This window comes from Psammomys obesus, unplaced genomic scaffold (assembly GCF_907164565.1).
Source record: "Psammomys obesus unplaced genomic scaffold, mPsaObe1.curated_primary_1811, whole genome shotgun sequence".
Lineage (NCBI taxonomy): Eukaryota > Metazoa > Chordata > Mammalia > Rodentia > Muridae > Psammomys > Psammomys obesus.
In genome coordinates, this window is record NW_026585504.1 from 15,041,486 (window position 1) to 15,065,930 (window position 24,445).

At 41.9% G+C, this 24,445-nt stretch overlaps 1 protein-coding gene across 3 annotated transcripts in view; it reads left to right on the forward strand.

Moving 5' to 3' along the window:
* Positions 1-9,988, forward strand: part of Ubr1 (ubiquitin protein ligase E3 component n-recognin 1) — a 126,990-nt gene extending 117,002 nt beyond the window's left edge. For all 3 annotated transcript variants that reach the window (XM_055628158.1, XM_055628035.1, XM_055628084.1), the window contains exons 44-47: positions 1,059-1,136; positions 4,702-4,872; positions 6,349-6,450; positions 7,490-9,988. In XM_055628158.1, coding sequence (XP_055484133.1) covers positions 1,059-1,136; positions 4,702-4,872; positions 6,349-6,450; positions 7,490-7,631 — 493 coding nt within the window. In that variant the 3' untranslated portion in view covers positions 7,632-9,988. The remainder of the gene's footprint in view (positions 1-1,058; positions 1,137-4,701; positions 4,873-6,348; positions 6,451-7,489) is intronic.
* Positions 9,989-24,445: the final 14,457 nt, after the last annotated feature.

A 24,445-nucleotide genomic window follows, 5' to 3' on the forward strand; every position in this document is an offset into this window, starting at 1 on the left:
TAGATAGATAGATAGATAGATAGATAGATAGATAGATAGATAGATAGATAGATAGGCAGGCAAAAAAGAAAAGACTAAAAGAAAAGGGAAACTTAAAGAGGAAAAATTCTTTTTTTTTTTGTTTGTGTTTTTGAGACTATGTTGTACTGTGTCATCTCTGCTAGCTTAGAACTGTCATGTACTACATAGCCCAAGTTGACCTCAAACTAAAAATCCTTTTGCCTTAGTTTCATGTGTGAAGCATGAGCCACCATACCTGATGAGAAGATTCTTAATGAGGCAGGCATAGTTTTTGAGAAGATTCTTAACTGACTCAAGAATTATAAAATGAAGAGCTAGAGAAATGGCTTTAAGGTTAAGAGAACTGCTCTTCCAGAGGACCTGGGTTCGATTTTCAGGACCCACGCAGCAGTTCATAACCATCTATAACTCTACTTCAAGGGTATCTAATGCTGTCTTCTGACCAAGCTGGGCAGCAGACACATATATAGTACAAAGCCATACAGGCAAAAACCCATTACATAAAATAACATTATTTTAAAAATATTTTTTTAATTATAAGATGTAGATTGATTGTTGCTTAGGGATAGATTCCCATGTTATTCAGATGACCTTCCATAGGCTGCATAAGGCTTTTACCGTCTCTCACGTGAAAGGAACAGATCCTAACCTTTGCCACTATGTATCAAGTACTAAACATTCTTTTCACTTTAGTAACTCATTTAGTCTCCAAGAATTTTGGTAGTTTCCTTGACACATGCAGGCACATGCACAGTCACTATGTAAACCAGGCTGGCCTTGAACTTGGGGATCTGCCTGCCCGTGCTTCCCAAGCGCTGTGATTAAAGGTATGCGCCATTATGCCCAGTTCCTTAATACTTACATTTAACATCTCTTAAACTGTTGAGTCTTAACAATACTGTTAAGATTCATTTAATGTTTCTCTTCTTTATTTTTTTAAAAACATTAAATTGATATGCGTATGGTTGGAATATATTCAACCCTAGTTTATAATCTGTTTACTGCGTATAAATCTGCCTTTTAAACTATGCTTCTAGGTACCCTAGAAAAAGGAATAGTTTGATAGAGCTTCCTGATGACTACAGCTGTCTTCTAAATCAAGCTTCTCATTTTAGGTAAGAAGGAAAGATGTGGGGTGGAGGGAGCACACAGTAGCTTTCCTGAGCAAGCCCTTTCCTGAGCTTGCATTTGGCCTACCCTACAACCGACGGACGTGTGGAAAAGTGGGCAGTGAAGTGTCTAGCGAGGTGGTTAGGGTGGTCACGGTGCAGCCACCCAGCCTGTTGAGACCCACGTGGGAGGGAGGAGAGAACATCCCCTGCAAGTCTTGTGAGCCCACGCGTGCCCACAGCTTCTGGGTGTGGCTTACCCGTGCAAGAGGTGACCGCTGTGCCCACTCACTGCGTTACGTTCCCTTCAAACCACACACAAGCATTCAGTTCTGTGTGCACAGAATTGACAGGGCTGCACATCCCCTTCAGCTTGCACTACCTTTCTACTATCCAAACTTTTCACCACTCCAAAGGACTTAGAACCACTAATCCCTTTCCATGCTCAGGTCTTCTGTCTCCTCATCGCTGTAGTCTGCTTTCTGTCTCTGTGAATGCAGCTGTGTAGATACATCATCACAGAATAAGAATCTTTGCCTTCTTTCACTCAGTATGTTTTTTGTGTTTTGTTTTTTTGTTTTTCTCTGTGTAGCCCTGGCTATCCCGGAACTTACTCTGTAGACCAGGCTGGCCTCGAACTCAGAGATCCTCCTGCTTCCGCCTCCCCAGTGCTAGCATTAAAGGTGTGCGATACCACCACCCGTCTCCACATATAGTGGCATGTGGCTCCTTTTTTTCACTCAGTATGTTTTTTATGCTTATCCAAGTTTGCTTCTGTTTTGGTTAATATCCCATTATGTGTATAGACCACAGTGGTTTATGTCTTCTTCCATTCACTGACACTCACATATATGATGGGGTTGTTTCTTCCTTTTAGCTATTATGAATAATGTTACTATAAACATCCATGTACAAGCTGCTGAATGAATATACATTTTTCATTTCATTTGGGTACAGGGTTAGATTTTTAATTAGGTCATGTTTGACTTTTTAGTGTCAAACCCTTTTATACACACTGGGTCACTTTACAATCTTGCCAGCAATGTATGGGACATAATTATCAGCCCCTCAGTGAACTTCCAAATAAATCTGTATATAAAATCCTAGGTTTTGGAGGACAGGATCCCTATTGTCTGTCCTGGTACAAATAAGCCACACCGGAAATATGAGCTGCATCTTCATGTCTTCTGTGCTGAGTGAAGGAATAAGGAATGGGTTGATACAAAGAATGCAAACAATGAGCTTGGTATGGTGCTAAATGCCTTTAGTCCCAGCACTCAGGTGAAGGCAAGCAGGTCATTCTGAGTTTGAGTCCACCTTGGGCTATGGACATTTGTTTGTTTGTTTTGGTTCTTTGAGACAGGGGTTCTCTGTGTAGTCTTGGCTATCCTTGATTCACTTTATAGACTCACAGAGATCCTCCTGCCTCTGCCTCTGCCTCCCTGAGTGTTGGCACTACAGGCCTGTGCCACCGCACCTGGCTGAGGTATAGACTCATGTTTCAACCTTGATAAAACTATCATAGCAGTTGTGGTTGAACTCTTCCTGCATAATGCAGTTTTTAAGCGATTGCACGCTCCCAAAGCCATGTTACTCCAACATTGTGAGCACACACGACTACACCATTATAGCAGCAGCAGCTGTTGATTGGCCACATCCGACGCAGGCTGGGTTCTAGGAATGAACCTCAGTATAAGGCCTTTTAGCAAATTGTCACAAGACTATATATTCAACAATGACTTTTCTTACTATAGCTTAATCAGAGGTAGTGTTTTAAAAATGTTTTGTGCTGCTGAAGCTTAACCCTGCTGAAGCTTAAGCCCAAGGCCTTAGACATACTAAACATACATAATGTCATTAAACTTCATCTAAGCTCAATCAACACTTTTGCATATCACTATATTCTGCTATTCTTTATTCTTTGAAAATTTCATGCATGTATACGATGTGCTCTGATCATATCTACTCTCCACTACTCTTCTCCAATTTCCTCGGGTCTCTCTGAACACATTTCCCTCCAAACTGGACACTCTCTCACTGTTTTTTACCTCACAGAGGCCTATTAGTGCCACTGATATGGGTGTGGATGTTGGGGATAGGCAACTTACTAGTGGCTCCACCCACCCCCCAGTGCCAAGAGAGGTGATCCCTAGCAGCCACCAGTTTCCAATAACTCCTCAGTTGCGGCCTGAGTAGCCCCTCCTTACTCCATGCTGGATTTTATTTGTATCTTATGTGCATGAGTGTTTTGGCTGCATGTATGTATGTGTACCATGTACATGCCTAGTGTCCATGGATACCAGAAGAGTGCCTTGGATCCCTGGAACTAGAGTTACAGATGGTCGTGAGCCACCATGTGGGTGCTAGAAATTGAACCTGGGTCCTCTCTGCAAGAGTAGCAAGTGCTTTCAACCACTGAGCTGACTCCAGCCTCATGTTGGAATGTTTAACTAGCTTGATCTTGTGCAGGTAATGACAGCTGCCATATGTTTATGTACACAGCAGCCATGCCAAGATCAGGAGACAGCACTGTAGCTGACCTTTACTGCTTTGTGGGTTCTTCTTTTGCCCGCCCTTTATCCTCTTGGTGTCACCCCTTAACACTAGGTAGGAGAGAAATAAAGTTAGAGAGGAGAGAAGAATCAGGAAAATCCCTGAGGATCCTTTAAAAGGCCAGGCACACCAGATAAGTCACACTACATGGGATTCCACAGTGCTTGTTGGGGGAAGGTTAATGTGCATGCACCGTCTGTGTCTGGGTCATTTCAGTTGCTTATTCCTGCCATGTTGAGCAGTTCTAGGTATTAACAACTACCCTCTACAGTAATAAACTTCTCGCACCAAATACAGGTCAGGCACAGGAGGCTCTCAGGCATAGGCAAGCTTAAGCTGGAGACACTGGGGTCCATCACTTGTTGCAGGAGGTTGAGCTAGAGCAAAATTCCTGATCAATAGAGCCTGGCTCAGGACGCTGTGCTGACTGGGCATCTGAAACAAGATTCTTTGGCATAGGCCTGCTCTAAGTGGGCCTAAGTCAGAATTTGTTTTGTTTTTATTTGTTTTTGAGACAGGGTTTCTCTGTGTAGCTCAGCTGTCCTGGACTTGCTTTATTATACCAGCCTGGCCTTGAACTCACAGAGATCCGCCTGCCTCTGACTCCCCGAGTGCTGGGATTATTGAGCCCAACCAGGAATTTTTTTAAAGAAGTTATTATTTGTTAATGTATGTATATATGCCACATGTATGCAAATGTCCATGGAGGCCAGAAGAAGGCATCAGATCCTTTGGAGTTGTAGTTATAGGCAGTTGTGAGGTGCTAGAATGAACTCAGATTCTCTGGAAGAACAGAAAGCTCACTTAACTATTGAGCCATCTCCCTAGCCCCTTAATCAATTTTTTTAGAGTCCCCTTAAGGTAAAGTTAATGAGCACTCATCTAATTAAATGTCCTTTTCTTTTAGTAGCTCTCTTTGCTGAGTAGGGTGAGTGATGGAAACATGCTTTAATGCTAAGTAGATATGTGATCTAGTTCTTGTTTTTCTAACACAATGAATGTATCTTCCCCTATTGAGGTGTCCACGGTCCGCAGATGATGAGCGAAAGCATCCTGTCCTCTGTCTTTTCTGTGGGGCCATCCTGTGTTCTCAGAACATCTGTTGCCAAGAAATAGTGAACGGGGAAGAGGTCGGAGCTTGTGTTTTTCATGCGCTTCATTGTGGTGCTGGAGTCTGCATTTTCCTCAAGTGAGTATGGAGTCATCTGGAAGCTTGCTAAAGGTGTCAGCTGAAAATGTACATCCAGTCAGTGTGTCAGTAGAATAGTAGTTCTTTAAAAAATAAGATGGTTTATATTCCCTTCATTGTAGAAAAATTTTAAATGGTATAGACTTTTTATCAGTGTAATATTCGGTTATAATGGAAAAGCTTGAAGTCTTAAAACTTACACACATACCGTATGTGTAAATTATTACTCTCAAGCTCTCTTATTTATTTTTATTTAGGTTTTTCAAGACAGGATTTCTTGGTGTAACCCAGGCTGGCCTAGAACGCTCAGAGCTGTCTGTTTCTGCCTCTGGAGTGTTAGGGTTAAAGGCATATGTCACCATGCCCATCTGTTTATTTTTGAGACAAGTCTCTGTATAGACCAAGCTGGCCTTGAACCCCCAGAGATCATGTCTCCCAAGTGCCTTCTCACCCAAGGTTGTCTTTTGGATGTTTTTATTTTCTTCTTTGAATAAAAGATTGACTACTTAGGACAATAGTGATAAATGTTTATGAAAGAAGATAGCTTTCATGAGAGAAAATTCAAAGTTGATTTCTATGCTTTTCCTTTCCATTCTCCCTGTGAAATTCAGTTTTTTTTTTTTTTTAATATAAACCAATAAGTCTTATTAACTGTGAGATATATTATCATTGGTTAAAGGCAGCCTTTGTAACGAGAGGAAAGAATGGCATAGAGGCCAAACTCAAATACCTGTCTGCTCCTAGAGATGCCACAGGAATAAGTCCACCTATCCCAACTGTGTATCTATAATTTCTCATTGTGGTACTTAAGCATTTCTCTGCTTAAGCATCTCAAGTGCCCTCAAAGTGCTATTGGAAGCTGGCTTGACCAGAAAAGCTTTTAACGCTTCCTTGGTTGACAGTGCTAGACTGGAGGATGCTCTGCCCTTCCTTGAATCCCTCTTCTGTCTAGGTGGGAAGTTAGGAAAAGGCAGAAACAGCTCCAGCCACATTTCTCCAGGCCCCTATGGCTTGCATAAGACAGCCACCTTTTCAGTATATCCAACCAGAATTACTGATTTCCCTTATCTCTAGATCCATGGTCCTTTTCTATTGCATCAAGTAAAAAGTAAATCAGCAGTGTAGAAAAAGCAGTTTAGTGCTGGGCAGTGTTGATTCACGCCTTTTGTCCCAGCACTCAGGAAGCAGAGGCAGGTGGATCTCTTAGGCCAAGGCCAACTTGGTCTACAGAGCAAATTCCAGGACAGCCAGGGCTACACAGAGAAACCTTGCCTCCAAAACAAACAAACAAACAAACACTACGAGCCAAACAGAGAAACCACAGCTTAGTGTATTCATCCATGGCTGTATTGCCTTTTTATTGATTTTTTAAATAGATACTAGGCATGTTCTTTCTTTAGCTTAACTTTGATTTGATGTCTATCATCTACATATATGCATCTAACAGTGTTTCCTGCCATTTGTTCTGTTGTTTAGAATCAGAGAATGTAGAGTGGTCCTGGTGGAAGGAAAGGCCAGAGGCTGTGCCTACCCAGCTCCTTACTTAGATGAATATGGAGAAACAGACCCAGGGCTAAAGTAAGTTTTGTTTTGGTTTTTTGTTTTGTTTGTTTGTTTTTAAGACTTATTTATTTATTTTATGTACAATGTTCTGTCTGCATGTACATCTGCGCATCAGAAGAGGGCACCAGATCTCATTATAGATATTGGTGTGAGCCATTATGTGGTTTCTGGGAACTGAACTCAGGGCCTTTGGAAGAGCAGCCAGTGCTCTCAACCGCTGAGCCATCTCTCCGAAGATTCAAAAATTTTAAATTAATGCTAAACAATGTGAAAGTTGACAAGGAGCTGAGACACTTGATGTTCCGGGGGCTGGGATGCCCCTTACCTCCGTCACTGTGCTCAACAAGACTTCAGGCTTTTTGGGTTAGCTGGCACAGTGCTGTAGACTGTGTGACCGCAGAATGGAAACATGGTTACTTAAACATTTGCTGAGCCTGGTATGATGCACTTCTATATGTAGTTCACTACCTGGGAGGATGAACCAGGATGGTCATTGGAGCAGAGCAGTTCAGACCCAGCCTGGGCACTGCAACAAGACACCTCTTCCCTGAGTAAAAAACATAAACATGAAAATGTTTGCTAAGCATGGGGAAAGTGAGTCATTGGGATGGTTATAAAACAAAGTATTTCTGAGCAGCAGAACATAATCTAAGGGCTTAATGTTATGCCTCAAACCTAACCTCCACACAAAACCATAAACTGAAGCTGGTCAAACTGTGAGGACAGAGAGCCATTAGAGCCCTGTTCAGCTAGCCACCAGGAAAGACCAGAGTTGCCTTAAGTTAGACACCTGTTTAAATGAGGTCTCATTATGTTTGTTGTGTTTGAGGCCTAATTTCCAAATAGTCAGAGAGTACATTTCTGCTTCCTAATGGTGTGCCGAGTTCTTAGTAATGAGTGTGAAGAGTGCCCCGTTTCTAAGCCTGTCCTTGTGCTTGTGCCCACAGCTGCAGTGATACCTTTGTTGTGTATACTGGTTTAAGACTAGAGGTTTCACTGTTCTTGATTCAAGTCGAAATGTTTTTTTTTGTTTTTTGGTTTTTTTTTCCTGAAGGAGAGGAAACCCACTTCATTTATCTCGGGAGCGCTATCGGAAGCTACATTTGGTCTGGCAACAGCACTGCATTATCGAAGAGATTGCCCGGAGCCAGGAGACTAATCAGATGCTATTTGGATTCAACTGGCAGTTACTCTGAGCTCCGGCTCTGCCTCAAATCAATCATGAGTGACATCAGTAATAAAGACTGATCTAAAATTCTAGAGAACTTTCTGAGGACGGGGACATATTAGAGGGTCCTTTGATCCATGTCCAGATTCACATACATTAATAAAATATTCCTTAATGGAATATTGCTTTCAGTTATCAAACATAAGCTTCAAGGGAAAAACAAGACATAGATTAATCTGTTTTATGTTCTAGAACACTAAAGAAATGCTTGTTCACCCAAGTGTCTATTTCTGCTAATATTTCCAGAAAACTCATTTCCCTTCATAACTGTCCTATTTCATTTCATGCCATCCATATTATGAATGAAGTCACATCAAGCATTTGTGGACATTTTTACATATGGTGAAAGTCTCTGCACTTTGGTATTTGGCATTTTCCTGAGTGTAATTCAGCTTGCGTTAGATCTCTGTCAGAAGCTTATCACCTGTGGTGGTCTAAAGAAGAATTGCACAACTATGCAGTATCTTTCAACTAGAACGATTTCAAAAATGTAAACAACTTTCTTCTTTAAGGAAATGTCCTTGTTGAACCCCTGATGGCTTCAGTCACAAACAGATCTAAGTCTCTTTATAGACAGAGTGTGAGCTCTGCTGGTCTGCGAAGCACCCTTCCGATGTCGACCTCAAGGAGAGTTAGGAGAATGTGCCCATTATGCATTCCTTATACAAAAAGGCTGTTATCCTCTCCTCTTACCCGCTTTGTTTCCAAAGGCAGGTTTCTACAGTGAGATCTCCTGTCTCTGTGGCCCCATCCTATTTGACTCTCAGAAAACTCTTGCTCTTCTGAGGCAAACTCTTTGTAAAATGAGAATCAGAAAATTGCCCCAGTGAATGGTCATAAAAGCTGAAATTAGAACAGTCGTGTTTAGGCCAGTTCTACAACCTTTTATGGCTTGTAAAAGACAGATCCTTGATTAGATGTCTGTGTGAAACTTTTCATAAACCATGGCTATGGTTAATATAAACAGCCAAAAAAAAAAAAAAAAAAAAAAAAAAGCCATGTAATCAGGTGTGTGTCCTGTTATAACCTGCTGTGGTTGAGCCATCTTACTTATGAATAAGACAGCTCTCTAGAGTATGTGCATAGGCTTCTTGGTTCTTGGTTTTAACCTTTTCTATCAAGAATGTGTGAGTTAACTGCAGAGCATAGATCAGTTGGTACTTACTTTAGCTTCTGTTATTGGGTAATCTTAGCAGCTGAAAGATAGATATGTTTGAAGATTGTATTTTCTTTTGCCCTTGGCTGCTGCCGCCATGTATGTGTATAAGTGTTTTTCTACCTTCTGTTCGGTGAAGGCAAGAAAGTGAAAATACATGTGCTAAGTGATCAGTGAAGCTCATTTGCGGCTAGATTTGTTGTTATTTTTATAGAATGAAAAGTGAGTTTTGCAGTAAGGGATTGGTATGAGCAGGCACCAAAATCACAATCATGATTTTCTACTATAATTACCATTCAGAAGAAATCTGGAACTAGATGAAACTATAATGAACAGTTCACAGCAATTATGAGAGACGAAGATCAGAAAATTCATTATTTGGCTTGTGTGATTTGCCGTATTATTAAGTGATTTGAACATTGCCCTTTTTTTTTTTTACATAATTTTTTGGAGGGATTGTTTAGCTCTAAAGCCTGGGCTAGAATAGGCAACAGAAGAGGCTCCTTTCTGCCTTAGTCATCTGGCCCCCATTTGGCAAGGATAAAGACTTTATTTTTAGCCTTCTTAGATTCAATTTGTAAGCCCTGGAGCTAAGCTTTCAAGCTGCCAGGAGGACTAGCTAGCACTGGCCAAAGAACCTAATTCATCACTGAGTTCTGTTTGTGGAGATTGAAGTTTCTACACTGGAGGTGGACTTAGGCCATAGTGTGCCCCAGTCTGAGGAATTTTTAATGGTATTCATCATGCAAAGGATTCAAGTCTGCTTATGAAGTTTACTTAAGCAACCAAGTCAAAGAATTGGTTCAGTAAGATGGCTCTGACTGTGTGTTCCTAATATTGGCAAGGAACTGGCAAGGATTTTAATAATACAGTAAAGGAAAAACATGTCTGTATAATTAATTTATTATGTTAGTGTATGGGCTGTGAGTTCACCTTTTCGTGGTCATTTGTCATTTCATAACAACTATGCATTTTGGTTCACTGTGATGATGATCTATATTTAGTGACTGCGACATGTTTATACCACTGATTCAAATTCCATTCATGAAGAAGTTATACAAATGATGCATATATTGATATCTTTTATTGCAAAAAAAATGTAAATTTAAAACTTGTATAATGTTCTTGTGCTTTTTGAAATAAAATATCTTATTGTGTATATTTAAAAAGAAAAAAGGGACTTCTCATGTTTGGGGATTTGGGTTTGAAGTATAAAAATCTTACCTAGAAAGGAGCTCTAGGTAAAAGTATGTCAGCCCAGCAATTGTTTATTTGTTTTTGTTTTAGGCAGAGTCTTTTGGGGCCCAAGCTGGGCTCAAACTCATGACACAGCTGAGGCTGGCCTTGAACTCTCTGCTTCCATCTCCCAAGTACTGGATTCCAGGTATATGTCATCATACCCAGACAGATTTTTAGGGTTAATGGGTCTCCAAACTTTTTGACTGTACATTTCATCACCACATATAGATTTATATATATTATTTTCATGTAGTGTTCCATGCCTACATTAAGCACATTTCATGACATAGCACAAAACCAGGTTTTTAAATCAACCAAGTTTACCCCATTATCATAATCAAGCTCTCCAAGGTATAAAATATAAAGATTTCAAAGCTAGGCACAGTGGTACACGCCTGTAATCCCATCACTCTGGGAGGCAGAGGCAGGCAGATCTCTGAGTTCAAGGCCACCCTGTTCTACAAAGCAAGTCCAGGACAGCCAAGGCTACACAGAGAAACCCTTTCTCAAAAAAAAAAAAAGTAAAATATAAAGATTGTCAAAGCTTCAAGAGAAAGGAAACAAGCATAAGAGAGTGGCTTAGTTCACCTGATGGCAAACTTCTCAGCAGAAATCTTGCAAGCAAAGTGAAAGTAGCATAAGATACACACAATACTGACAGAAAAGAAACCAGCCAAGAATACTGTACCTAGAAAAGCTAACCTTCAGGACTGAAAGAGAAAAGGACATCCAAATAAAAGCTAAGAGAATCTTTTTCTTCCAGAGCTCCCCTACAAGAAATGATAAAGGGGGCTTGGAACAGAAAGACTTTGGGGTTAAGAGTATATAGGTCTTTTCTAGGTTCTTTGTTTTTCCATATGAAATTGAGAATTGGAAAAAACAAAAAAAAAACAAAAAACCTAGAATTGCTAAAAGAATCCTGTACAGAGGACAGGAGCTCCACAAGGACCAAATATATCTGGGCACAGGGGTCTTATATGAGACTGTTTCTCCAGTATATATCCATGTATGGATATAACCTAGAACCTCTGCTCGGATGTAGCCCATGGTAGCTCAGTACCCAAGTGTGTTTCCTAGTAAGAGGAACAGGGACTATTTCTGACATGAACTCAATGACGGGCTCTTTGACCTCCCCACCCTGCAAGGGAGGAGCAGCCCTGCTAGGCAACAGAGGAGGACTTTGCAGCCAGTCCTAAAGATACTTAATAAACCAGGGTCAGATGAAAGGGGAGGAGGTCCTCCCCTATCAGTGGACTTGGAAAGGGGCAGGGAGGAGATGAGGGAGGGAGGGAATGAGGGAGTGGGATACAGCTGGGATACAAAGTTAATAAAATATAACTAATAATAAATAAACATTCAAATAAAAAAAATCCTGTACAATAAAAGATCTTCTGGAGATATGGTCATCCCTAATCTTAAGATGTACTATAGAACAACAGTAATGAAAACTGCATGGTACTGGCATAAAAACAGAATGGTGGATCAATGGAATCTAATGGAAGACCCAGAACCCACATACCTACAGATACCTGTTTTTTGACAAAGAAGGCAAAATGATACAATGGAAGAAAGATAGCATCTTCAACAAATGGTGTAGGTCTAACTGGATATCTACACGTAGAAAAATGCAAATAGATCCATATTTATCACCCTGCACAAAACTAAAGTCCAAGTGGATCAACTACCTCAACATAAAACCAGACACACTAAACCTGTTAGAAGAAAAAGTGGGGAAGAGCCTGAAATTCATTGGTACAGGAGACAACTTCCTGAACAGAACACCAACAGCACAGACTCTAAGATCAACAATTAATAAATGGGACCTCATGAAACTGAAAAACTTCTGTAATGCAAAGGACATTGTCATCAAAACAACAGCCTACAGACTGGGAAAGGATCTTTACCAACCCAATATCTGATAGAGGGCTAATATCCAGAATATATAAAGAACTCAGGAAGTTAAACACCCCAAAAAAACAAGTAATCCAATTAAAACTGGCATACAGAACTAAGCAGAATTCTCAATAGAGGAATATAGAATAGCAGAGAAACAAATGTTCAATGTCCTTAGTCATCGGGGAAATGCAAATCAAAACAACCCTGAGATTTCACCTTACATCCATCAGAATGGCTAAGATCAAAAACTCAAGTGACAACACATGCTGGAGAGGATCTGAAAAAAGGGGAACCCTCCTCCATTGCTGGTGGGAATGTAAACTTGTGCAACCACTTTGGAAATCAATCTGGCACTTTTTCAGACAACTAGGAATAATGCTACTCCAAGATCCAGCTATACCACTCCTAGGCATATATCCAAAAGATGCTCAAGTACACAAGGACATTTGCTCAATCATGTTTGTGGCAGCTTTATTTGTAATAGCCAGAATCTGGAAACAACCTAGATGTCCCTCAACGGAGGAATGGATACAGAAATTATGGTACATTGACACAATGGAATACTACTCAGCAATTAAAGACAAGGAAATCATGAAATTTCAGGCAAATAGTGGGATCTAGAAAAGATCATCCTGAGTGAGAACCCAGAAGCAGAAAGACATACATGGTATATACTTACTTAAAGTGGATATTAGACATATAATATAGGATAAACATACTAAAATCTGTACTACTAAAGAAGCTAAACAAGGAGGATGATCCTGGGTAAGATGCTCAATCTTCATTCTATAGGGCAAACAGGATAGACATCAGAAGCTAGAGAAGACAGGGAATGGAGGAAGACAGGAGCCTGCCACAGATGGCCTCTGAAAGACTCTACCCATCAGGGTATTGAAGTAGATGCTGAGACGCATAGCCAAACTTTGGGCAGAGTGCAGGGAATCTTATGGAAGAAGGGGAAGATAGAAAGACCTGGAGGGAACAGGAGTTCCACAAGGAGAACAACAGAGCCAAAAAACCTGGGCCCAGATGGCCCTACAGAAGCAGATACTCCAACCAAAGAACATTCATGGAGAGGACCTAATACCCCTGCTCAGATGTAGCCTGTGGCAGCTCAGTCTCCAAGTGGGTTCTCTATTAAGGGGATCGGGGGCTGTCTCTGCCATGAAATCAGTGACCAGCTCTTTGATCACCTCCCCCTGGTGGGTGCAACATTGCCAGGCCACAGAGAAAGATGATGCAGCCAGTCCTGATGCGATTTGATAGGCGAGGGTTAGATAGAAGAGGTGGAAGTCCTCCCCTATCAGTGGAGTAGAGAAGAGGCAGAGGGAAAGAAGGGGGTGGGAGTGGGACTGGGAGGAGATGAGGGAGCTACAGTGGGATACAAAGTGAAGAGATTGTCATAATAATAAAAGAGCATACAGGTCAGGTAGACCACTTGCCTAGTGTGTGAAGGATCCTGGGTAAGGTATTAGCTCACAGGCAAGAGTGACCGTACAGATAAATTCAGAATGTTGTAGTACTGTAAAACACAGTATGTCCACCACTATTAACCAGTGAAAACAAAAACCCTACAAGCCAAGAACAGTGCAAGTGGGTGGTTTGTGTCCCGCAGTCTCAACTACACTGGAGTCTGAGGCAGAAGGATTGCTTGGGCCTAGAAGTTTGGAGACCAGCCTGCATAACATATGCATATTTCTGAAAAGAAGATAATGCGTTGATAGATGAAGAGATAGTGTCTTTTCTATTGCTGTGATAAAAGCACTGACAAAAGCCACTGCAGAAATTGTTTATTTGGCTCACAGTTCAGAGCAGCAGGATCTCAAGCAGCTGGTCACATTGTATCTGCAGGAAGCACAGGAGGGACTAATTCTTGTGTTTTGTCCCTCTTTACACAGGCTAGTATTTCATTGGGAGGCAATGGTAGCCCCACAGAGAATAGGTCTTCCTGTTTCAAATCAGCTGATCAAGACAATCTCCTAGCAGGCAGTGGTGGTACACACCTTTAATCCCAGCATTCAGAAGGCAGAGGCAGGAGGATTTCTACTAATATGAGGGGAGCGTGGTCTACAGATCCAGTTTGATCAGCTCCCCCTGGTGGGTGCAACATTGCCAGGCCACACAGCCAAGGCTACACAGAGAAACCCTGTCTCGAGAAACAAAAAAGGCAATTGCCCAAAAGCTCATCTCCCAGGTGATTTTAGATCTAGTCAAGCTGACAACTGAAATAAACTATCCCAGACAAATAATACAGAAAGACAAATTCACAGCATGCGAGTGTTGGCTTTGTTGTTTAGTGTATTCCCTCTCATCGTGATATGCTACTATCATTCAGGACTGCTTATCATAATCAAACTCTGTGAGGGTTTCGTTGTTGTTCAGCCTCATGGTAATGACAAAACAGAAATCTAAAGTAGACAAACAGAAAATGGAAATAAGTAATCAGAACGCGACTGGAGTAAATCACTTAGCCAGAAGGAAGAGTCTAAGAGAGAAAGAAAGGAATTCCAAACCGGAAGGTAAGTTACATAATTGCTGTAAGGCCTTACCATCAGATAGCTGACTTGAATGAGCTGAAATGAACTCTACAATTACAAAACACAGAGCCATTAAATAAAATGAAAAAAAGAAAAAAAAAAACTATACCCAAGTTATGTTGCTTACAAGGAAGTTATTTCACCTTTAATAGGACACCAGGGCGATGGCTGAACTGGAAAAGGAACTTGCCACTAAGCCTGACAATCTGAGCTTCATCCCCAGATCCCACATGGTACAGAAATGATTAAGGCAGAAAAGACCAATTATTAAATGCTGATCTGGTCATTTACTTAAAGTGCTGCTTGTCGTGCCTCTTTACCAAGCGTGACTTCACTTCCTACCTGAAACAGAACGACCTCAAGAAATAGCTGAAACAATGGGTTGCCCTTAACAAGCTGCTGACTGCAACACAGGCTTCTGTATAATCTTGCTTGCTTGCCAGCTCCGCCTTGTGGTTTTAGAATATAAAATGAGAATGCAAACTAGATCCAAGACCGAAGCCTTTCAGGAGCTGTCTTGGCTTTGGTCCACTGGTGACATCTCTCTTCCACTCTCTTTGGTGGTGTCGGAGTGCTTATTCCAGAAAGAGTCCCACAATAGTAATAGGGACCTGACCACACCATAGCACACATGACAATATACAAACACACATGTATACATACATATATATACACACAAACACACACACACACACACAAAAAGTAAATAAGTGCCAAAACACAAGATACGAAGGTACTGAGTGTGAATGAATGTGAATAAATGATAAATAAACTCTGTGAGTTTGAGGCCAGCCTGGTCTACAAAATTCCATTTGCATTTCTATGCAAATGGAATGCCCCCCAACTTAAGAGTGGTTTTATGAGTTAAAGTATACTTTAAATCAAAAGCTACAAAAACAGAGAGAGAGAGAGAGAGAGAGAGAGAATTGGCCAGGTAATCAGTAAGCTGGAAAGGAAGACCACTTGAGCCAACAAATTTGAGCACAGCCTGAGATTTTCACCTTACACCCACCAGAATGGCTAAGATCAAAAACTCAAGTGACAACACATGCTGGAGAGGATGTGGAGAAAGGGGAACCCTCCTCCATTGCTGATGGGAATGTAAACTTGTATAATCACTTTGGAAATCAATCTGGCGCTTTCTCAGATAATTAGGAATAATGCTACTCCAAGATCCAGCTATACCACTCCTAGGCATATATCCAAAAGATGCTCAAGTACACAACAAGGACGTTTGCTCAACCATGTTTGTAGCAGCTTTATTTGTAATAGCCAGAATCTGGAAACAACCTAGATGTTCCTCAATGGAGGAATGGATACAGAAACTGTGATACATTTTCACAATGGAACACTACTCAGCTATTAAAAAAAGGGGGGGGGACATCATGGAATTTGCAGGTGAATACCCAGATATACAAAGCAAGGTGTATATATATTAACCTAGAGGAAATGGACAATAATTACAGGATGGAGGCAGGGTTCTGCGTTGTAGCTATAGCTAGCTTGAAACTCACTGGACCCAGCAGCCATCTTCCACTGAATCTCAACGCTCTTCTGTATGCCAGCAACCTGATTTATGAAGAGCAAGTATGACAGTGCACACAGTAGAATTAGCGCTGAGGAGAACCAGCAACAACCCTGGAATGCAGCCCTGGAACCAGGAAGCCAAAAATCTGCTTCTATGCTTTTACCGCTGCTAAAAATTTACTAAGAGTGTGTTCTCAAGCCAGAAGAGATGGCACACATCTTTAATCTTACAGACAGAGATCAGCTCATCTTTGTGAGTTTGATACTGGCCTGATCTACATTTAGAGTGCTAGGACTAAATAAATAAAAGGCTCCCTCCCCTCTTGTCTGAGGTCTTGACACTCGGTTTTTAAAGTGGTCATGTTTCTGGGTAGGCCTTAAAGAAATCAGTAAAGCAATATATAACCATCTTAAAGCAGAAGATTAATAAACAAACAAACAAACAAACAAACAAACCAACAAACCAGGCATGGTGGCTCAGACCTTTGATCCTAGCACTTAGGGAGGCAAAGGAAAGGAGATCACTGTGAGTTTGAGGCAGCCCTGGTCTACAAAGTAAGGCCAGAACAGCCAAGGCTACACAAGAAACTCTGTCTCAAGGGGGAAAAAAAAAAAGCAAACCCAGGCTGGAATGATGGTTCAGCGGTTTAGAGCATGTGTTGTTACTCCAGAGGACATGGATTTGATTCCCAGTGCCCACATCAGACACTTCATTCCTGGGTTCTGGGATTAGGGGCTCCTGCCCTAACTCCCCCATTTTTTTTTCAAGGCAAAGCCAAAAGTAGTAGAACACCTGTTTGGAAGCTGATACAAAGTATAAGAGCATGTGTTTAGTTTTGTACTTACTAGTATCTAACATTTTTCCTTAATCAGTTTGCAATGCTGGGGTCAAATTCAGGACTTTGCACATGCCAGGCAAGTGCTCTAATATGGAGCTATATCCCAACTCCAAGCATTGATTTCTGCAAAAATAAGTTTGAGGGTTTTGTTCTTTTGGGGGGTTGTTTTTTGTTTGTTTGGTTTAACAGTTGAGTGTACTTAAATAGTAAAAGGAGGTAGAAAGTATGAGGGATTACACACATTTTAAATAATGTGTGTACAAAACTGAAATTCAAAATAGGATAGAACATATAGGATCCACATCATATATTAATTTAATTCTCTACATGATATTATACAGCAACCTTGATGTAAGTATAGAATACATTTCTGGAAATTTCATCTTCCATCTACAAATATTTTTATCGTGTAGAATATACTATGTCCAAATAAAACTACCAGAAAATATGTTACAATAATATTTATCAAGATGATTATCATCCTATCTCAAGAAAATTATTTTTAAAACAAAAACAAAAAAATAAAAAAAAAAAGCCCTCTGGCTAGACGTTGAGGGTCGCCTGCAGTGGTAGATTCTGATCGCTAGGGTGCGCTATTAGCACTGGCAGCCAGCCAAGGCGACCCAAAATCACAGCAGTTACAGTGTGCATAGTTCAGTGTTTGGAGAGCAAAAGCAAAGCAAACCACCACCGCACCAAAACCGGAGTAAAGGGAGAATTCAATATTTAAATAACTTAGGCGTTGGGCTGGGGCTATGGCTCTTTGATAAAGTTCTTGCCTAGCATGTATGAAGGCCTAGATTTAATTCCCTACTACTTAGCCCGGCTCCCCCCAGTTCTCCTAATGGTTAACTTTAACGGTACTATTAACCTGAGTCTTGTAAAAGCTGGGGGAAAATAGCAACAAAATTAAGAAATTAAGCCGAGTGTGGTGGTGCAAGCCTCTAATCCCAGCACTCAGGGAGGCAGATGGAGGTGGATCTCTGTGAGTTCGAGGCCAGCCTGGTTTAGAAAGCCAGTTCCAGGACAGCCAGGGCTGTTACACAGAGAAACCTTGTCTCAGAACAACAAAACAAATGAACAAACAAGCAGAAAAAAAGAAGAAGAAGAAGAAGAGGAGGAGGAGGAGGAGGAGGAGGAGGAAGAGGAGGAGGAGGAAGAAAAGAAAAGAAAAGAAAAGAAAAGAAAAGAAAAGAAAAGAAAAGAAAAAAGAAAAGAAAAGAAAGTAAAAACTATAGGTGAGCAGTGGTGGCTCATGCCATTATCGGGAGGCAGAGGCAGAGGCAGGTGGATCTCTGTGAGTTTGAGGCCAGCTGGGTCTACAGAGGGAGTTCCAGGAAAGCAGAAAAAAGAAAAAAAAGAAGAAGGAAAGAAAAAAAAAAAAACTATAATTAGAATAGAGTCATTTCCTTCCTTCCTTTTGCAGTGCTGGGGATCAAACTCAGGGCCCTGCAGGCAAGTTAGTCAAATGGTCCACCCATGATTCCACCCTAGAATTACTTTACAAATGTAAACGTTTTCCTTTTTTTTTAACTTTACTTTTTTTTTTTTTTTTTTTTGTCAGCCTCAATACTCCCTTATAGTCCCTTTTAATCACCATCAAATCAAAACTGATATTCAATAAATTCACATCCTCCAAATTATGGTTACCTTGTCCAGCTGTCCAACATTTTCTCTCACTTTATGCTATTTGCAAGCTTAAATTTTTGAAAGCAAGCTTATCAGCACAAAATGATAACATTTCAAAAATATTAAAGCAATAAGATCAGAACACAGACAGGATAGTTCGTAGAATGTGAGTGTAAAGCTTTTGTTAAAAACTGAATGCCAGGGCTGGAGAGATGGCGCAGAGGTTAAGAGCACTGGCTGCTCTTCCAGAGGTCCTGAATTCAATTCCCAGCATCCACATGGTGGCTCACAACCATCTATGATGAGATCTGGTGCTCTCTGCTGGTGTGCAGGAAGAACACTGTCTATGTAATAAATAAAATAATCTTTAAAACAAAACAAAACAAAACAAAAAAATCCCGAAGGCCAGCATGCTCAGAAGATCCCAAGCTTCTCGCTCACAAACTTGAAAAGCAGTAGTTATTACAATGTACTCTATAGGATTTGCATATTTGCTCAGTACATTGCAGAACCCTTAAGTTTGTTTTTCTAGTACCTAGCAAAGTAGTCCACCCTATGAAAATTTGTTTATAGAGATTTTGCAGATTGAATAATGGTTAAATAGAAACTAGTTTGATGAAAAATTTAAAGGCAAGACTTTGTTTGGTGGCTTACTGAAGCATTTGTACAGCCCCTCCCCTCCCCCACTGGGTTTCATGTTTCCAAGTACTGTGTACTCAGTTTGAAAAACAGCCTGACAGCTGTAATGAGAGATACTTAATGCCCGGTTATTAGTGTACAATTCTGAGGTCTGAGAGGTTTTGTTTCTGCTCTTTTTTGATCCCTGGGGACTGAACTCAAAGCATTGTCTGAGCCCTACCAGTGAGCTACACTTTTAGCCACCCGAGATTTATTTTTTTACTTTTCTGGTGCTGCATTAGTTAATTCTCTTGTTATGGTGACAAAACACTTGACAAGAGCAGTTTAAGGAAGGGTTTGTTTTGGTTCATAGTTCAAAGGTACAGTCCATTATGGAGGGAGAAGCTACTGGGCTCGAGGTGCCTGGTCACCTTGCCTTTGTAGTCAGGGAAGCAGAGAGACATGGATGCCGGTGTTGAAATTGCTTGCTTGCTTTTCTGCACACACTGCCAGCATTTGCACTCAGATGGTGGGATGGGGAACGGCCATTCCCATGAGGCCGAGGCTAGAGTCCTTGACATGGTTATGCCCATGCCAAAATTTGCTCAGGCTTCCTCTGAACCCTACACTGCTGCCTGGATTTAGGGTGTATCTTTTCACCTCAGCTAACCATCTAGATAGTCCTTCATAGACGAGCCAGAGAGCTTGTCTCCCTGGTGAGTCCAGCTAGAACATGTCAAGTGGACAACCAATATTAACTATCACAGGTTAATATGTGTTGAACTCAACACATCCTTCACCTCTAGCCCAGGAGATTTTTTTTTTTTTTTTTTAAAGAAAAGGGAGGAAAGAATGGCAAGCATCCCTTTTCCTTGATCTACACATGGATTCATACTGTGGTGGTTGGGGCTGGGTTCTGGAGTAGTGTGCTTGCCCTGCTAGAGCACAACAAACAAAACATTCTGTGATGGTAACTGCGTGCTACCAACGACCCATCTAGGTCATTTCCTGCTGAGACCAGAAGGCCATTAAAAGTGGTACCTAACTGTGGGTAGAGCAGCTCACTGGGAAGAACAGAAAAAGGGAGAGATTGTTCAGTGTGGTGTTTCATGCTAGAAAGAAGGGGGAAAAACTATTGTAAGATGCATTATGTCTTCTATGGAAACTGGTATAAAACTGAATTTTACTATTCTAGAATACTTTGTAAGATTCTTCATAATTCCTAGTTTTGTTTCTTTACATATCCAGGGCACCCCACAGACTTGAGTCATTCATCTATCCATCTTTATTTTTTCAAATATTTTTTTTGTTTGTTTTTTCTTTCAAGATGGGGTTTCTCTGTGTATCCCTGGATGTCCTGAACTCTCTCTGTAGACCAGGCTGGCTTCAGACTCACAGAGATTCACCTGCCTCTGCCTCTAGAGAGTGGGATTAAAGGCATGAGCCTGGTTATTTTCCCAAATCTAACTGAATTAGTAGTTATCTATAACCACAATAATTAACATTTTTTTTGATGCTGGGTTTTAAACCTTAAACATTTATTGTATCACATTATTTTTTATGGGGATGAATTTGGAGAGTGGCTTTGCTAGCTGATTCTGCCTTGGTTTATTTTACAAGGTGATTGTCAAGATGTCAGTTGGAAGCTGTAATTCCAGCATGTCCACGGCTGAGGCAGGAAGAGCAAAAGTTTCAGGCTATTCTGGGCTGCATGGGGTCTACAGCTATAATGAAGATCCCACAATAAAACCCCATCTGTATTTTAACTTTTTTTTTTTTTTTTTAATTCTACCTGGTGTGGTAGCACATACTATAATAACGCGGGGGGGGGAGCATTTTTCAGATTTCATCAGTAGAAACAAAACAATTTGGCAACTTCTTTATGCTGAATAGGACAAGATGACTTCATCATCAGTTGGCTTTGATGTACATTTTGTTCTGCTTTTTGTACAAGAGTCTGGACATGATAGGCAGTAAAGAAGTCTCCTGCTCGTAAAAGAACATAAAGAGGCTGGTATTCCCTCAACAGCAAGAAAATTTCTGTCACTTAAGAAAATAACTAAAAGTAAAAGTGAAGCTTTACAATTCATTGCATCCTTTCTGTCCATGGCAAACTTGTGGCAGTCACTGTAACTGTTAAGGAGAAAAAGCATTGGGTACGCGCTATTTAAACAGACCCGAGGTTTAAGTTTTGACATCGGTTTGGTGGTCTTGGTAAAGCTAACTCTTAATTGTAAACGGACCAGTAAAGAAGGAGGGGGACTTACTCTTCGTTTTTTGTTTGTTTGTTTTGTTTTTCACCAAAGAGCTTGGCACATTCAACATGAAATATGTCTCCCACACAGCCTCAATGTTCCACCCTTGACAGTCTCTGAGCCACTCCTGTAAACTCCAGCTTAGAGTCCCAGGCTGGTCCACACGAAGGCTGTTCCTTGTCTTGATAAAAAAGGCAACGCAATCTTGTTCTCCAGGCTGGCATCTTCCTAACTCCTTCCTCTCTTCCTCACACCTGCAGGTCTCCCGGCCCTAGCCAGCGGCTTCAGCTAAGGTTCTGAGGACAGCGCCCATTCCGCAGATCCTGGCAGCTCCAGGTCTGAGCGAGCGACCCGGCCTCGCGATTCTCGGCGCAGCTGCCTCAGTGACAAAGCATTCCCAGTCTTCCTCCAAAGGGCCAACTCTGTGGCCGCAAACACGGAACACCTACTCAAATCTGTCCTCACAAGCACTGCGCCCTACGTCTCTCCCCTCAGGACAGGCCGGCCGTTGCAGCGGAGGCTGGAACTACAAGTCCCAGAATCGCCGCGCGCACGCGTACTGTCATTGTGATGCTTCTTTCCCGGTAAAACTCGCCCTCTCAGGCAAACCTGAAGATAGCGGCAATTCTCCGGTGGGCGGGGGGGAGGGAGGGGGCGGAGACACTCCCGGCCCAATTCTCCGCCCCCTTCCTGATAGACAATGGGACTAGCCAACCGACGCCACGGGCTGGGAACGTGCTCTCCAATCAGCACCCGCGGCGTAGAGGTGGGCGGTGCGCGCTGGCAGGGCAGGTGGGCTAGGCTGTGCGGCTTGCGGGGGGAGAGTAACGTCGAGCCGGGTGAGCGGGCGCTGCAGTAGTCGCCGCAGCGGCGATGGGAGCGGTGGGGACGAGGCGGCGGCGGCGGCGGCAGGAGGAGGAGCAGGGGCTGGCACGAGAGCAGCGGCCCGCGGCAGCCCGCAGCAACACCCGCAGCCGCCGCCGCCGCCTTTAGACGCGGACGGCCCCCGAGGGGACCGCGGGCCGTCTGAGCCGCGCTCGGGTCCCGCCGCAGTGGGCGGCGGGGGATGGGCAGGCGGCGGCGGGCCCGCCTGCTGAGCGGTGACCCCTGCCGGCGCGGACCCTGAGCCGGACCCCAGTCCTCCGCCAGAGATCCTGCGTCCGCCGCGGCCCAGGTAGGACACACCCCCGAGCCCCAGGGCGTCTCCAAGTAGCCGCTCTGCGCCCGCCTCCCCCCTTGCCCAGCCCTGCCGAAGCGGGGAGGGGAGGCTGCCCGCGACCCCTGGCTCTCTGCCTAAGCCCCGGGCCGATGGCAGACCCACGTTGCTTCTCATCCCAGAGACCGTTCTGGTTCTGCTCCATTTCCCCTGAGGCTTTGGGTGCCTTCCCTGAACTTGGAGGGTCACGAAGCTGCTTCATCTGCTGCTGTGGGTGACCCATATATCACTCGTACTCATGACTTTATGGCTATAGGGACCGAACTGAGAGGATTCTTGTAAAATTATGAGCGTTTCCTTCTACGTTGCTTTCCCCACTATAATGGAAGAGGGACGGGACTACCGAATCTCTTCTCTGTGCGGTAACAAGGAAGGCCAGGACTTTGTAGCACTTAAGTAATGACCAGAGGGATTTGCTTTGACAAAGATGATGCTGTTGATACGCTGGGATGCCGAAAGAGGGACAAAAGAGCCCACGTAATACGTACTGTCGAGTCAGAAGTAAATAATCATGGGGATGCTAGGATACTTGATCCTCCAATGAAGTTCATTTTGTTTCAGTTGTGGCGCCGTCTTAGAGGTAAAAATGACATTGAGTTGTACTTTGCCTTGGATTAAGTTGATAGGCTTCTCTCTCCTAGCTTTGGAAGCTGTCCTTTGAACATTAAAGAAGCCAGTTTTATTTTAATCTATATATGATGGGAAGATGTTATTTAGTAGAATTGAATATGTGAGAGAGTATATTATGAATGGACATATGTGTGTACTCAGACTCAAATACAAGGAGGATTCAGGCTGTCTTTTGTTACAGTTTTGGTTTTGAGCCATTAACAGTTACAGTGACATTAAATGTGGACTTGGCATGATAGACTGCAAATATGTATCTTTTTTTTCTTTTAGCCAAGTGGACTAGAATTTAAGGGACTAAAGAAAGGAGGATTTTGAAAGTATTTAGTGGGATGAATACCACTTTAAAGAAGCTGTAATGATGACAGACACAACAATGTGACATTTTGAAGAATCTATTCTGACTTGGATTGTGGTCTATTAAAAATTAAAACATAATGAAGAAATCTTTAATGCAGAGGCTTATATTTCCTGTATGATGGATTTTTATGAAGACACCAGAGGGGATGCTTGAAGCATGATTATAAAGGAAAGTTTCTCTAGTAGTTTAACTTTATAATGGAGTGTTACAAACTGGTTTTTCTTTTTCAGTTTTGGACACATAAAAGACATTAAGGCTCATGCATAACTACATTTATTTTATTTATAATTTCAAGTTGAGACAATTTAATCATGAGTAGGGAGCTGGCTTAAAAATATATCTTGTTCATCATCCTGTATTATGGTTCATATATCATTGAATTCTGTATTATATATGACCAGATTTTAATTGTCAAGTACTGGTTATCTTAATACCTCAGCAAAGCTGAACAAATTGAACTCAATTTATGTAGAACTTCATATATCTTTAAATGTCACGTTAGAAGTGAAGTTTGTATAATTTAGACAATTTTAGGGAGCAATTTACACATAAAGTTACATTAAAAAATTGACAGTCATGGGTTATTTAAGAGCTGTTAGGTTAATTTATTTTTATTTTGTGTATATCAGTGTTTTCCCTGAATATGTGTGCAGTGATAAGCTACTGGCTTTTCAAAGTGCATTGTTACACATTAGGTTAGTTCTGATCATGGAATATACGTTTCATTTTGGTAGTGAGCAGGAAGTTCTTCGTATTTACAAGTAATACCTATGGATGATACTGCTTTGTTGTTTAGAGGCAGACTAACTATGTAGTCCAGGCTGTTCTTGAAGTCTCTCTGCCTCAACCTCCCAAGTGTTGGAATTACAGGTATTAACTACC